This window comes from Phyllobates terribilis, unplaced genomic scaffold (assembly GCF_046119375.1).
Source record: "Phyllobates terribilis strain yellow unplaced genomic scaffold, ASM4611937v1 Scaffold_4__5_contigs__length_816908805, whole genome shotgun sequence".
Lineage (NCBI taxonomy): Eukaryota > Metazoa > Chordata > Amphibia > Anura > Dendrobatidae > Phyllobates > Phyllobates terribilis.
In genome coordinates, this window is record NW_027362764.1 from 802,864,113 (window position 1) to 802,879,914 (window position 15,802).

At 51.0% G+C, this 15,802-nt stretch overlaps 1 protein-coding gene across 1 annotated transcript; it reads left to right on the forward strand.

Moving 5' to 3' along the window:
- Positions 1-14,768: 14,768 nt before the first annotated feature.
- On the forward strand, positions 14,769-15,080 carry LOC141264567 (histone H4). The gene has a single exon (XM_073676844.1). The coding sequence runs from the start codon at positions 14,769-14,771 to the stop codon at positions 15,078-15,080; it is 312 nt and encodes a 103-aa protein (XP_073532945.1).
- Positions 15,081-15,802: the final 722 nt, after the last annotated feature.

The window sequence follows — 15,802 nt, forward strand, 5'->3', positions numbered from 1 at the left end:
TCTGCTCCTCAGTGCTCTGCACCCGCAACCAAAGGCTCTTCTAAGAGCCACCACCCCGTCACTACAAGAGCTGCTCCTCACCTGCCTCCTGTAGCTCCATGTCCCCTCAGTACAAGAGCTGCTCCTCACCTCCCTCCTGTAGCTCCATGTCCCGTCACTACAAGAGCTGCTCCTCATCTGCCTCCTGTAGCTCCATGTCCCCTCATTACAAGAGCTGCTCCTCACCTCCCTCCTGTAGCTCCATGTCCCGTCACTACAAGAGCTGCTCCTCACCTCCCTCCTGTAGCTCCATGTCCCGTCACTACAAGAGCTGCTCCTCACCTGCCTCCTGTAGCTCCATGTCCCGTCACTACAAGAGCTGCTCCTCACCTGCCTCCTGTATCTCCATGTCCTGTCACTACAAGAGCTGCTCCTCACCTGCCTCCTGTAGCTCCATGTCCCGTCACTACAAGAGCTGCTCCTCACCTGCCTCCTGTAGCTCCATGTCCCGTCACTACAAGAGCTGCTCCTCCCCTGCCTCCTGTAGCTCCATGTCCCGTCACTACAAGAGCTGCTCCTCACCTGCCTCCTGTAGCTCCATGTCCCTTCACTACAAGAGCCGCTCCTCACCTGCCTCCTGTAGCTCCATGTCCCGTCACTACAAGAGCCGCTCCTCACCTGCCTCCTGTAGCTCCATGTCCCGTCACTACAAGAGCTGCTCCTCACCTGCCTCCTGTAGCTCCATGTCCCTTCACTAGAAGAGCCGCTCCTCACCTGCCTCCTGTAGCTCCATGTCCCTTCACTACAAGAGCTGCTCCTCACCTGCCTCCTGTAGCTCCATGTCCCGTCACTACAAGAGCTGCTCCTCCCCTGCCTCCTGTAGCTCCATGTCCCGTCACAAGAGCTGCTCCTCACCTGCCTCCTGTAGCTCCATGTCCCGTCACTACAAGAGCTGCTCCTCACCTGCCTCCTGTAGCTCCATGTCCCTTCACTACAAGAGCCGCTCCTCACCTGCCTCCTGTAGCTCCATGTCCCGTCACTACAAGAGCTGCTCCTCACCTGCCTCCTGCAGCTCCATGTCCCGTCACTACAAGAGCTGCTCCTTCCCTGCCTCCTGTAGCTCCATGTCCCGTCACAAGAGCCGCTCCTCACCTGCCTCCTGTAGCTCCATGTCCCGTCACAAGAGCTGCTCCTCACCTGCCTCCTGTAGCTCCATGTCCCGTCACTACAAGAGCTGCTCCTCACCTGCCTCCTGTAGCTCCATGTCCCGTCGCTACAAGAGCTGCTCCTCACCTGCCTCCTGTAGCTCCATATCCCGTCACTACAAGACCTGCTCCTCACCTGCCTCCTGTAGCTCCATGTCCCGTCACTACAAGAGCTGCTCCTCACCTGCCTCCTGTAGCTCCATATCCCGTCGCTACAAGAGCTGCTCCTCACCTCCCTCCTGTAGCTCCATGTCACGTCGCTACAAGAGCTGCTCCTCACCTGCCGCCTGTAGCTCCATGTCCCGTCACTACAAGAGCTGCTCCTCACCTGCCTCCTGTAGCACCATGTCCCGTCACTACAAGAGCTGCTCCTCACCTGCCTCCTGTAGCTCCATGTCCCGTCACTACAAGAGCTGCTCCTCACCTGCCTCCTGTAGCTCCATGTCCCGTCACTACAAGAGCTGCTCCTCACCTGCCTCCTGTAGCTCCATGTCCCGTCACTACAAGAGCTGCTCCTCACCTGCCTCCTGTAGCTCCATGTCCCGTCACTACAAGCGCTGCTCCTCACCTGCCTCCCGTAGCTCTATGTCCCCTCACTACAAGAGCTGCTCCTCACCTGCCTCCTGCAGCTCCATGTCCCGTCACTACAAGAGCTGCTCCTCACCTGCCTCCTGTAGCTCTATGTCCCGTCACTACAAGAGCTGCTCCTCACCTGCCTCCTGTAGCTCCATGTCCCCTCAGTACAAGCGCTGCTCCTCACCTGCCTCCTGTAGTTCCATGTCCCGTCACTACAAGAGCTGCTCCTCACCTGCCTCCTGTAGCTCCATGTCCCCTCAGTACAAGCGCTGCTCCTCACCTGCCTCCTGTAGCTCCATGTCCCCTCAGTACAAGCGCTGCTCCTCACCTGCCTCCTGTAGCTCCATGTCCCGTCACTACAAGAGCTGCTCCTCACCTGCCTCCTGTAGCTCCATGTCCCGTCACTACAAGAGCTGCTCCTCACCTGCCTCCTGTAGCTCCATGTCCCGTCACTACAAGAGCTGCTCCTCACCTGCCTCCTGTAGCTCCATGTCCCGTCACTACAAGAGCTGCTCCTCACCTGCCTCCTGTAGCTCCATGTCCCGTCACTACAAGAGCTGCTCCTCACCTGCCTCCTGTAGCTCCATGTCCCGTCACTACAAGAGCTGCTCCTCACCTGCCTCCTGTAGCTCCATGTCCCGTCTACAGCTCATCCGTGGTCGTTTCTGTGTTGCTCTTCTATTCCCGGGGAACATGTGGCTGCACTGAGAGGCTCCTATTACCCGGAAGCTCAGATCGGGTGATAGTGAGAAGTAGAAAGTGCGCGGTATATCGGGGTACAGGGGAGCGCTGTATTTGGGGACAGATTCAAGCTCTGCCGTCCTCTCCCGGAGCGCTGGGTCCCAGTGCCGCTGTCTCCATTGTTCTGCTGTAATGTGCGGAGATGAGCTGGTAACTCAGTGACATTTCCAGCAGTTTCTCTCTGTGATCGGTTCTCTTCATTTTTCGCTGATTTACCGATGAAGTTACATTAACCATTTGCTCCCCAGATCGGTGGAGGCGTCTGATCGATGATGAACTCCCAGACTGATCTATTTCCAGTTATAAATCTCACATTGTCATTAATGGTCGGATCCGGTGTCTCCTGTGGTTCTGCTTAGTGCTGATTGGCTGATCTCTGAATTTGAATCTCCCGCACATTGGCTGACAGTTTCTCTGCTTTGTCTCAGTCTGTGTAACACCCGGTCTCCGGTCAGGCGACTCTCAGGAGATCTGCTCGTGTTTATTGATCGGCCGATCTTCTCCCACACAGAAGACTGATCGCCCGAATTAATGGCGCAGTGTCCGCTCCTGTGATACCGGCTGCGGGGAGGGAGCGGGATGTGATCCGCTTTATCCTCCATCACACCGAGCACAGGAGATCGCTGCCGGCTGTAGCTCCGGCCGAACATTACACTGATGCCGGGATCCTCCGGAATAATCTGTGTCCACGTGTGGATCATAGAGAAGGAGGACATGCAGAGTGAGACCAGCAGCACACAGGGGGAGGGAGGCAGAGTACCCCAACAGGCAGGAAGAAGCAGTGTGGTGGCCGCACACAGAAGGCAGGCAACAGTTCCCCGTAACACCAACACGAGGGACGTTGCCAGTACAACCTGTAGGTCTTCCAGAGTCTGGAATTTTTTTAAAGACTCTGCTGATAACCCCAAAAAGGCCATTTGTACCACCTGCCATGCCAGCATCAGCAGGGGTGACAAAACTACCAGCCTGACCACCACCAGCATGATCAGGCACATGGCAGCAAAGCACCCGACTTTGTGGGGCTAACCCCAGGGTCCACAACCAGTGTCAGCGGGTGTCACCACTGCTTCTTCTGCTGTTGTGCGTGTAACGCAATTACTGGGAGAGTCCACCTGACAACGGACACGTGGACAAGTGCTTGTGGCCAGGGATGGTACATCTCCCTGACGGCACACTGGGTAAACATAGTGGAAGCCGGGACCCAGTCGGACCTTGGGACGGAACACATCCTCCCCACACCGAGGATTGCGGGCCCTATATCAGTCAATGTTGCCCCCACAGTGTACAGCGCCTGCGCATCATCCTCCTCCTCATGTTCAGCCTCCATCTCAGATATCACTACATCAGTTACAAGCTCAGCTCATTTTCGGAAGTTGGCTACAGCTTCCGCCGCCCTTGCTGTGTTGCAGCAGCGTTTGCAGCTTCCCGCACACCGACTGGTGTGTGATGTCCCCATACATTGGAACTCTGCCCTCCACATGTTGCAAAGGATTTGTGAGCAGAAGAGAGCAGTTGTGGAGTACCAGCTGCAACAAGGCCATCGATATTCAGGTCAGACTCCACACATAAGACCTCAGGAGTGGACCTGGATGTCTGACATATGTACCATCCTGACAAAATTTGAGGAGGCCACCAAGATGGTGAGTGGCAGCATCCCACTTGTCTGTCTTTTGCAACGCTCTCTGTAGAGAATTAAAGAGGAGGCATTGCAGCCAGAGTATGATGAGATGGATCAAGAAGCCGTAGCGGGCGATTACACACAGCCCAGCCTCATCTCATCCCAAAGTGCATTGGGGGACAATGAGGGAGAGGAGAGCATGGTCAGTCGTCATCTTGGTGAGGACACGGAAGTCTTGCCCGTTACCAGTCTGGCACGCATGGCTGACTTTATGTTACGCTGCCTTAACCGTGACCCTCGCGTTGTCAAAATGTTGGGTGACAGTCATTACTGGTTGGTGACACTTGTAGACCCCCGCTACAAGGAGAACTTCCACTCTCTTGTTCCTGAGGTGGAGAGGTCTACAAAAATGGGGCAGTACCAGAAGACCCTTTCTGCAGAACTGTTAAAAAAATTCCCATCTGAACATACTAGCGGCAGAGGTCACAGTTTGTTGCCCAACCAAGGCGCACAGGCGAGAGAGACGCAACTCCAATCCAGCAGAGACAGGGGAACACTGTCAACATTCTGGGACAGTTTTCTGAGACCCGACCAGCTTACAGGCCCTGAGGCGCGGGGTACTCTCACAAGGAGTGGAAAGTTTCAAAAGATGGTGAGTCAGTACCTTGCCGACCGTACCAGTGTCCTCCGTGATTCCTCTGTGCCTTTTAATTATTGGGTATCCAAGCTGGACACTTGGAATGAACTCGCTCTGTACGCCTTGGATGACCGTGGTCCGTGTTTCCAGCATTGCAAGTTACTCCGTCCTAATTTTTGGCAGCTTTTGCTTGGAAGGCATAGGCAAAGACTATGGGAGACCCACTTCCCAATAATGGGAATAATGTTTTTAATATGCTATACTGCATGGCTCTTGTAAGGGGCATTGAAGGTTCCTCCGTCCTAATTTTTGGCAGCTGTTGCTTGGAAGGCATAGGCAAAGACTATGGGAGACCCACTCCCCAATAATGGGAATAATTTTTTTAATATGCTGTACTGCATGGCTCTTGTAAGGGGCATTAAAATCATCTTGTTAAGCTACTGTGAACTCCAGGTCTCTTCCAAGGGTCATTGATATTGTCTTTTTATTCCACTGTGACCTCCACATCTCTTCCAAGGGGCATTAAATTAAAACCGTCTTGTTAAACCACTCTGAACTCCACGTCTCTTCCAAGGGGCATTAAAATCGTCTTGTTAAGCTAATGATACCTCCACATCTCTTCCAAGGGTCATTGATATTGTCTTTTTATTCCACTGGGACCTCCACCCCTCTTCCAAGGGGAATTGATATTGTCTTTTTATTCCACTGGGACCTCCACGTCTCTTCCAAGGGGCATTAAAACCGTCTTGTAAACCACTCTGAACTTCACAGCTCTTCCAAGGAGCATTGAAATGTTCTTTTTAATTACCTCTAACCTGCACGACTCTTCCAACGGGCATTGCATTTCCTCCTAATTTTAGTCCGCTACCACCACTTGTGAAGGATCCACACCTCGCCACCCGCCCGACGTCACATGGAACATGTGATATGGATCTGCTGTTTGCATCAACGTGACGTTCCGCACCCCCTCGAGGATGCGTAAGATTAGATTGGTACAATTCTACACAGACACCCCCTTTCCACACGGATACAGAAAGGCACCAGGAGAGAGACGAGATGGCCCACTCAGTCATTGACATGGCACCACACTCGCTCACACCCCTGAAAGGCTGAGAGGCCCCTTCACTAACTCCAGTGAAGTAGAACCTTGTCGGCCTGGTAGAGCTGCCACCAGTTTCTATTAGATATAAGTCCCCGGTTCGTTAACGGGAATTATATCGGGCCAGAAACCCTCCACGGTAGCATGAGGATTAGGCCGAACAACAGACATGTGGGTTCGTGGATCGAGATAATAGAGCGGCTCAAGGTTAAATTATATATTTAATCCCCTTATGGGCACACTAGACATTACACCAGTGTTTCCCAAACACCAGACCTCCCGGCCCCCACAGGTCATGTTTTCAGGATTTTCTTAGTATTACACATGTGATGGAAATACTATCAAGGCATCAGGAATTCTTTCACCTGTGTAATACTAAGGAGATCCTGAAAACATGATCTGTGGGGGCCGTGAGGACTGGAGTTTGGGAAACACTGCATTACACTATATACATAAGGGTCATACATAATGGTCAGAGATGCAAACACAATAGCAGTGGTACAAAAGATATAAGCAGAACTTAAGAGTCAGTTACCAGTCAGATGGAAGATCTGGCTTGCGGGGGAGGGGCTGCACATGAGAGGCTGGTGATCCCCTTTGTTGCAGGACTTTTCCCACATGACTTGTCGTCACGACCTCCCAGGGACAAAGACAAATCAAATTTCCTGCTAAACTGGAATCTTACTGATCCGCTGATCACAACACTTGGATGATGAAGGTGATGAAATACATAGAAAAAGGAAAAATGTAACTACTGCAGGAGGGGGTTAAAGGATGAGGTGTAATTTCAGAGTAAGTTCAGATCATTCCTTCTCTGCTGATATTGCTGCTCTTTCACGATTTACCAGAAATGTGCGACTGTTTGTTCTGATGTGTAATTATTATTACTGCTCATAAATAAGACAAGGACCAATAATGATACATGTGTCTGCACTAAGATCTGCCACTAGGGGGCAATGAGTCAGTCAGTGCGGCCAATATGTGTGGTAATATCGCCCCCGTGTGGTCACTACAGAGAACGGCTCAATGCAGGAAACTAACAGGACAGGAATCCCGCACTGTCTGCCGGATAGGAGTTATAGTCACTTCCGCCTTCTAGTCTCTACGTCCAGATATCATACACAAGGCCCGGATGTGTTATTATCACTACACAACTCACCACTAGTGTTGAGCGATACCTTCCGATATCGGGAAATATTGGATCGGATTGGATCGGACCAATACCCAAAAAGTATCGGATATCGCCGATTCCGATACCGGAACCCAATGCAAGTCGATGGGACAGAAATATCGGAATGAAAATAAACCCTTTCTTTCCTTGTAGGTAAATTCTACATGAAGGAAAACAACTAAGAATAATGTAGAATGTATTGGGGGAGGTGGGGGAGACAATAAAGGCATAGAGGTTTAGCCCAATCAAATGGAATAGCAGGAATTAATATTTTTTTTAAGACGTTCTGAGTTACGGAAATATTGACTATGTTAAGTATTTTTATATTTTGTCAGATATTTATGTTTCACTACTTCCATGCTCTTCACCTTCTTTTTTATTTCTCCCACACTTTCTCCTTCATCATCCTCAGCATCAGCATCTTTTTCATCAACTTCTTCTTCACCTTCTTCGTATTATTCTTTTTTTTTACATTCTTCATATTCTTCTTATTCAACTATTATTCTTCTTCATATTCTACTTCTTCATCTTCTTCATCTTCTTCTTCTTCATCATATTCTTATTTGTGACAGGCATTCCTGTAGTTGTTATCTATAAAAGTTTGAACATTACACCTTTCGTTCTGTCCGTCACAAAAGATTTACAACAGGATTTGTCCGCGTTCAGTTTGGCCTGCAGCAGTAGGTCTTTTCCAGGGGCACCACGAGGAGGAACGGACTCACCCCCATACACTGCTTAGTCATCTTCTGCTTATAATTTAAATAATATCTTTTGCTCTGACTTTTAGTCTTATGCTTAATGTTCTTCCTCTTTTTGTTCTGAAGCTTCTTGTACTTGTGCTTCTTGGTTTTCTGTCTCTTGTTCTTCTGTATCTTGGTGGTTGTCTTCTTGTTCTTTGTCCTCTTGGTCAACTTCTTCAGGGTCATCTTCTTGGTCTTCTTCGGGGTGGTCTTCAGGGTCATCGTCTTCAGGGTCATCGTCTTCAGGGTTGTTGTCTTCGGGGTCCTCGTCTTCAGGGTCCTCATCTTCGGGGTCCTCGTCTTCTTCGGGTTGGTCTTCAGGGTCGTCGTCTTCAGGGTCCTCGTCTTCTTCGGGGTGGTCTTCAGGGTCGTCGTCTTCAGGGTCGAGGTCTTCGGTGTCCTCGTTTTCTTCGGGGTGGTCTTCAAGGTCCTCGTGTTCGGGGTCCTTGTCTTCTTCGGGGTGGTCTTCAGGGTCATCGTCTTCAGGGTCCTCGTCTTCGGGGTGGTCTTCAGGGTCCTCGTCTTCAGGGTCGTCATCTTCGGGGTCCTCGTCTTCTTCGGGTTGGTCTTCAGGGTCCTCGTCTTCAGGGTCCTCGTCTTCGGGGTCCTCGTCTTCTTCGGGGTGGTCTTCAGGGTCCTCGTCTTCAGGGTCCTCGTCAGGGAGATCCAGAGTGATTACCAAGAACCATTTCAAAAAGGTTGAACTTGGAAATGTAGCAGAAGGTACAAGGAGGCTGAGGAACTGCCGAGAACCAGCTGATGGTGCTGGAACCCGGATGGGTAGCAGAAGGTACAAGAGCCAATGGAACTACCGAGGACCAGCTGACTGTACTGGAACTCAGTTACTAAGCAGGAGGTACCTGTGCCAGAAAGCACTACCAAGGACCAGCAGACGTTGGTGGAACTTGGATACCGAGAAGGAGGCACCTAAGCCAAAGGCACTGCCGAGAACCAGCTGACAGTACTGGAACTCGGATGGGTAGCAGAGGGTACCCATGAAAAAAAAAGTTGCAAGGCCGCGAGCCGGTCTGAGTTGCCGAAACCCACAGTCCTACAGGGGGTGCTTGTCCTATTACCACTATGGAACCAGCCTTCATTGCCAGATCCCGCAGCCCACATAGGAGTCACCTAAACTGCAGGCACCATAGAGTCGGCTAACCCGACCGCAACACAACAGGATAACGCATTGGAGGCAAAGTGACGTTGACACTACCCGGAAACAGCTGGCGTGCTGGAACCAGGCTGGGCAGGAGGGAGTACCCGTGCCAAAGACACTGCTGGGAAACACCTGGCGGTGCTGGAACCCAGGGTAAATACTAAAAACAGAGTGGAGCCAGAGGCCTAATTGGAGCAAGTTTAAAATCAGTAGTAGTGTGAATGTGGACAGAGCAGGAGAAATTGCCGTACGCACAGCAGGGGAACAGCTGACGTTACTGAACCCCAATAACACGGCAGCAAGTGTTGACTGTGCAGACAGCTCTTCTGAGCGCCAACTGGCGGTGTTGGAGCTCAGGGATAATAATGAAAATAGAGGAGCCAGAGGGGTAATTGGAGCAAGTTTTAAATCAGTAGTACAGTGGATGTGGACAGAGCAGGAGAATTTGCTGGACACACAGCTGGGGATCAGCTGACGTTACTGAACCCCAATAACACTGGAGCAAGCGTTGACTGTGCAGATGGCACTTCTGAGCAGCAACTAGCGGTATTGGAGCCCAGGGTAAATACTAAAAACAGAGGAGCCAGAGGTGTAATTGGAGCAAGTTTTAAATCTGTAGTACAGTGGATGTGGACAGAGCAGGAGAATTTGCCGGACACACAGCTGGGGATCAGTTGACGTTACTGAACCCCAATAACACTGGAGCAAGCGTTGACTGTGCAGACGGCACTTCTGAACAGCAACTGGTGGTGTTGGCGCTCAGGGATTACAGTTCAGATGGTAGAAACATGAACACAACAGGAGACCTGGATACTGTTGCCAAACAATTATTTATTCTGGAAGAGGACTGGCAAATTCATGCGAGATCCAGGCCTTGTTCATTTTGAGAAAAGTAAGCCGGTCAACGTTATCGGAGGATAGTCGCATGCGACGGTCTGTTAGTACACCACCTGCGGCACTAAAGACGCGTTCCGATAATACACTAGCAGCAGGGCAAGCTAGCACCTCCAATGCATACTGGCTAAGCTCTGGCCATGTATCCAGCTTACAGACCCAAAACTTGAAGAGGGAAGAGCCGTCTGGGAGTACACTGAGAGGGCAAGACATGTAGTCTGTCACCATCTGACGGAAACTTTGCCTCCTGCTGACTGGAGCCGTCTGTGATGGTGTAGACATTTGTGGTGGCGGGGACACAAAATTTTGCCACATTTGGGCCATACTGGTCTTGCCTTGTGCTGAGGCGCTGCTTCTGCTCCCTCTTTGTGCAGAGCTTCCTCCACTGCCACGACGCACTGAGCTGCTTTGTAAAGCACTAGCAGCACTGCTCTCGGTTGGAATGGAGAATAAAATGGAATGCACCAGTGCGTCTTGGTACTCCCGCATTTTACGCTCCCGGTTCAACGGTGTTATGAGGCTTTGTAAGTTGTCCCGGTAGCGAGGATCTAGGAGGGTGGACACCCAATAATCAGCCGTGTTGAGAATGTGGGCGATGCGGCGGTCGTTTCTCAGGCACTGCAGCATGAAATCAACCATGTGCTGCAGACTGCCAACTGGCCAAGAAATGCTGTCCCCTGCTTGAGGCGTGATCTCTGCCTGCTCTGCATCACCCCACCCTCACTCTAGATACTGACTACTAGAGCATTGTGTACCTCCCTCCTCTGGACAGATGTCTTTCTCCTCCATTGACTCCTCCTCATCCTCCTCACAAAGTATCCCCTGCCTAGGCCTTTGTGAGGAACCACGTTGCGCAGACTGTAGAGAAGCAGATGGCATTTGTGACTCCTCATCCTCCACCTCTTCCAAAACCATGTCCCTTAGTGCTTGCAGTGTTTTTTCAAGCAGGCAGATAAGGGGGATAGTCATGCTGACTAGTGCATCATCTGCACTCGCCATCCGCGTGGAATAATCGAAGGCACGCAAAACGTGGCAAATGTCCTTCATAGAGGCCCACTCAGTGGTGGTGAAGTGTGAATGGCGCACTGCGACTTGTTTGCGCCTGCTGCAGCTGGTACTCCATTACTGCTGCTTGCTGCTCACACAACCTCTCCAACATATGCAACGTTTAATTCCACCTGGTGGGTAGGTCACATATGATGCGATGTTCCGGAAGACGTAATCGGCGCTGCAGAGCTGCAATGCACGATCTTGCGTTCCTGGAACGTCGCAAGTGAGCGCACTCTATGCGGACCTTGTGAAGCAGTGCATCAAGATCCCGATAGTCCCTCAAAAAACTCTGTATGACCAAGTTGAGCACATGTGCCAGACATGGGATGTGAGTGAGGTTGACTAGGCCCAGAGCTGCCACCAGATTTCGGCCATTGTCACACACTACCATGCCTGGCTGGAGATTCGCTGGCACAAACCACACGTCGCTCTGCTGCTTGATGGCATTCCAAAGCTCCTGTGCTGTGTGGCTTCGATTCCCCAAAGAAATTAATTTTAATACGGCCTGTTGACGTTTGGCCACGGCTGTGCTCATATCGGTCATCATAACAGGTAACCGTTCACGGGTCGATGTGGAGGTAGACCGTGACGGCTCCTGCAGCGCTGATTCAGAGGAACTGGAGTATGAGGAGGAGTCAATGTGTACAGACTGGATTCCTGCAATCCTTGGAGTTGGCAGAACACGTACAGTGCCACTCTCAAGATCTGTACCCGGCTCCATAACATTTACCCAATGGGCAGTGAGGGAAAGGTATCGTCCCTGTCCATGCTTACTGGTCCACGCATCGGTGGTCAGGTGGACCTTGCTACTGACGGCGTAGCAAGCACATGTTTAATTTTTCCCTCCTCACGCTGTTGCAGGGCAGGGACGGCTTGCCTGCTTAAAAAAGACATAGACAAACTGGAGCAAGTTCAGAGAAGAGCGACCAGAATGGTGACTGGTCTGCAAACCATGTCCTATGAGGAACGGTTACAGGATTTGGGAATGTTTAGCTGCAAAAAAGAAGACTGAGAGGAGACTTAATAGCTGTCTACAAATATGTCAAGGGCTGTCACATTGTAGAAGGATCATCTTTATTCTCATTTGCACAAGGAAAGACTAGAAGCAATGGGATGAAACTAAATGGGAGGAGACACAGATTAGATATTAGAAAAAACTTTTTGACAGTTAGGGTGATTAATGAGTGGAACAGGCTGCCACGAGAGGTGGTGAGTTCCCCTTCAATGGACGTCTTCAAACAGAGGCTGGACAGACATCTGTCTGAGATGATCTAGTGAATCCTGCTTTGAGCAGGGGGTTGGACCAGATGACCCAGGAGGTCCCTTCCAACTCTACCATTCTATGATTCTATGATTCTATGAAATAAAAGCGGCTGGGCACGTTGTATTGTGGGACTGCCAATGCCATAAAGTTACGGAAGGTGTCAGTCTCCACCAGCCTGAATGATAGCATTTCAAGGGCCAGTGGTTTAGCAATGCCAGCATTCAAAGCCTGTGCTCGGGGGTGGTTTGCCGAGTATGGGCGCCTTTTCTCCCATGCCTGTGCTAACGATGGCTGTAGACTGGCCTGGGAGTGTGAGGATGACAGGGAATGTGGTGCTGTGGGTGGAATTACACTGTGTCTCTGTACAACAGTGCCAGAGGTTCTTCCATGGCGATCCTGTGAGGAAGCCGAACCAGCTGTGTGTGAGCAGAAGGAAGAGGCTACAACACGAGCTGAAGAGGTGGTAGGTGGCTCTGTAGGTTGGCCTAGGTCTTCAGTGTGTTTTGTAACTCCACCACGTGCTTGGTCCGCACATGTTTCCACATATTTGTGGTATTAAGGTTGCTGACACTTTTCCCTCTTTTCACCTTCTGATTACACAGCTTGCATTTGACAAAGCAAATGTCATCTGCAACTGTGTCAAAAAAGGACCAGGCACTGCAAGTCTTGGGAGCGCCCGCTTTGGATTTTGGAAGAGCCATGCTCCTAATGGGTGCCGAAGTGGAGGCTACAGGCAACCAAGTCTGCCCCCTCCCTCTCCCTCCTTTTTGGGCTGTTCGGGGAATCTCTTCCTCAGAGCTGCTCCCACCACCTTCCTGTCCCTCACGCCATGATGGGTCAAGGACCTCATCATCTACACCACCCTCTTCAAACAACTGCTTCTCCTGGGTAGTCTCGACAGCACAGTACGCACCAGAAAGTGGCACCTGAGTCTCATCATCAGATGCGTACTGAGGTGTGCTGCTGACCATAGGCACTGGCCCACCCGCCTCTTCAGATTCAGAGAGACAAAACGGTTGCGCATCACTGCATACTACCTCTTCTTCAAATTCTCGAATTCTGCTTGGCTGGCCCCCTCTTTCCAAGCCAAGAGATTCAGAGAACAGAAGTAGAGATGGCTCCTGTCCAGGGCTCTCTGACTGCCTGGGCAATTTGGCAGGTGGTGAAGAGACAGATGGGTGCTCTTCAGTGCTCAGGACCTGAGAGGATCTGGAACTAATTTAAGTCGATGCGTTAGCTGCCATCCATCCGACAACGGCTTCAATTTGGTCCTCCCGCAGCAGTGGGGTACGGCTAGCTCCTACAAAGCTGCGCATAAAGGACCGTTCCCTGGTAAAACTGGGGGATGCTGAGTCACTGGTGCCCGCAGCAGGCACAGAATCCCCACGTCCTCTCCCTGCAGGCACAGAATCCTCACGTCCTCTCCCTGCAGAAACTCCATGCCCACATGCCTTACTTCCTGCCTTCTTCATCTTGGTAGACTGATAAAGATAGGCAGAAAAGTACTAAGGGCTTAGTGTGCTTATTCCTGAACAGCTGCTAACAGGTATAAGAAACACTAATTTTATAAAGTGTGGACTAGACTTTAATATGAGCTAATGTGGCCTACACAACTGTAAAGTGGAGTGTTTGGTGAACTTTATTTACGTTTTTTTTTGTCACAAAAAGACACTGGATGTGCCCAAAGATGTAATACCGATAGTATCACAAACTTTTTGTAGCTATTACAATGTAGGAAGGTAACCTACAATGCAATAGATGAGGCTACAAAAAATAGGCTAATACTAAACTGGCTGGGGCTGCAGGGCCCAATGCTGCAGAAAGGCTCCTCTATCTACTCCTATATAGTGTGTTTGGAACCAGTGTAGCTGAATATCGATGGAACCACCCCACTAATAGGAGAAATCAGGAAAAATGATCAATTAGCAAAAAAGGACAATGTATGAGGCAGTGACGCACGCTGAGTGCACTACAACCAGACGTGGCTGAAGCACACACTACAGGGTGAGCTGCACTCACACACACAGACCTCGCAGACAGCGGTGAACAGCACAGAGAACTGTGGAGTGTGCACTAGCGCTGCAAGGCACAGGGGTTTACAAAGTAGCTTGGGTAAAGCAGAATAGAGCAAATAGGTAGCTAAAACTGTCCCTCAGAACAGCAGCGTCCTATCCCTAACTGAATTCACAGCAGAGTGAGCTCAAAATGGCGGCGGCGGCTTTTATAGTGCATCATGACATCATTTCAGCAGCCAATCACAGCCATGCCATTAGTTAAGATGCCTACATGCCTAACAGGATGTGTCCACACTTCTTAGGATCCTCATTGGCTGAATAAAATGAAACTGGCTCATTGAATTAAGGGAACTTCCGATTCCGGTATAAGATATTCTAAAAGTATCGGAATTAAGTATCTGTATGCTCAACACTACAGTCATCACACATAAATGAGTAGAAAGAAAGAAGGGGAAATACAGACGTGTGATCAGCCAATCAGTGATAGGTGAGGGGAGGAGCCTATAGTTCTACACGCCCCACAGAGGCGTCATCACTGTACGGTTCTCTCTATGGTCCGTTCACTCTCTATATAGTGGAGGACTTAGCGCTGATCTCTCAGTCGGTGGAAGATTTCTTGAATGATGTCTGGTCGCGGTAAAGGAGGGAAAGGTCTTGGGAAGGGCGGCGCCAAGCGGCACAGGAAAGTACTGCGTGATAACATCCAGGGCATCACCAAGCCTGCGATCCGCCGTCTCGCTCGCAGGGGAGGCGTCAAGCGCATCTCCGGCCTCATCTATGAGGAGACTCGCGGCGTCCTGAAAGTCTTCCTGGAGAACGTGATCCGTGACGCCGTCACCTACACCGAGCACGCCAAGAGGAAGACCGTCACCGCCATGGACGTGGTGTACGCGCTCAAGCGCCAGGGCCGCACTCTCTACGGCTTCGGAGGTTAATTGTGTTCTCCGCTCCATCCTCACCCCCCAAAGGCTCTTATCAGAGCCCCCCACATGTACAGTGGAGAAGCTGTGATTCCTGCTGCGGGGCCGGGGGTTGTGTCCTGTGCTCTGATGATTGCGGTAATGAGGGGAAATATCTGCAGGACAGAGAAACAGAAGCCCCCACCCTGAGCTCCCGGGATCCGTCACATCAGTGACCGGGGAGAGAAGGGGCGAGTGCTCGGTGATGAGCAGATCGGCGGATGTGTAAGTGATCGGTGACCGATGTCGCAGCTGTGAGGGCTGAGGATCCGACAGGATCACTGGCTGCAGAATGAGGCATGAAGTGCAGTGAGGGTCTGCGCTGTGATCAGGGGAGAATTCTGGATCTGGAGACATAAGACCCTGTACAGATTGGGGTCTGATCTCACCTGTGTGGAGTGAGATCGGCCACTGATCACTATACACGAGCAGATCGCTCGAGATCCGCAGCACTGACGACGCGTGTTACATGGATGAGGACAAAGCGAGGAGGAGTGAGCGGGAAGTTCAAATTCTGGGCTCAGCCAATCATCATTGTGGATCAGGTCACGGCTCCGCCCACAGGAGACGCCAGTGTTAACCATTTCTTGCCGCCGTTCTCCATAATCGGTGATTTCCTAATTCCTCAGTGACCGGAGCCTGACGTTTGCTCTGGGGAGAAATACACACCCGATCGTCCTACCGGGCGGAACATCCCC

Coding starts and splice junctions, on each gene's coding strand:
- LOC141264567 (XM_073676844.1), top strand. CDS start 14,769: ATGTCTGGTCGCGGTAAAGGAGGGAAAGGTCTTGGGAAGGGCGGCGCC.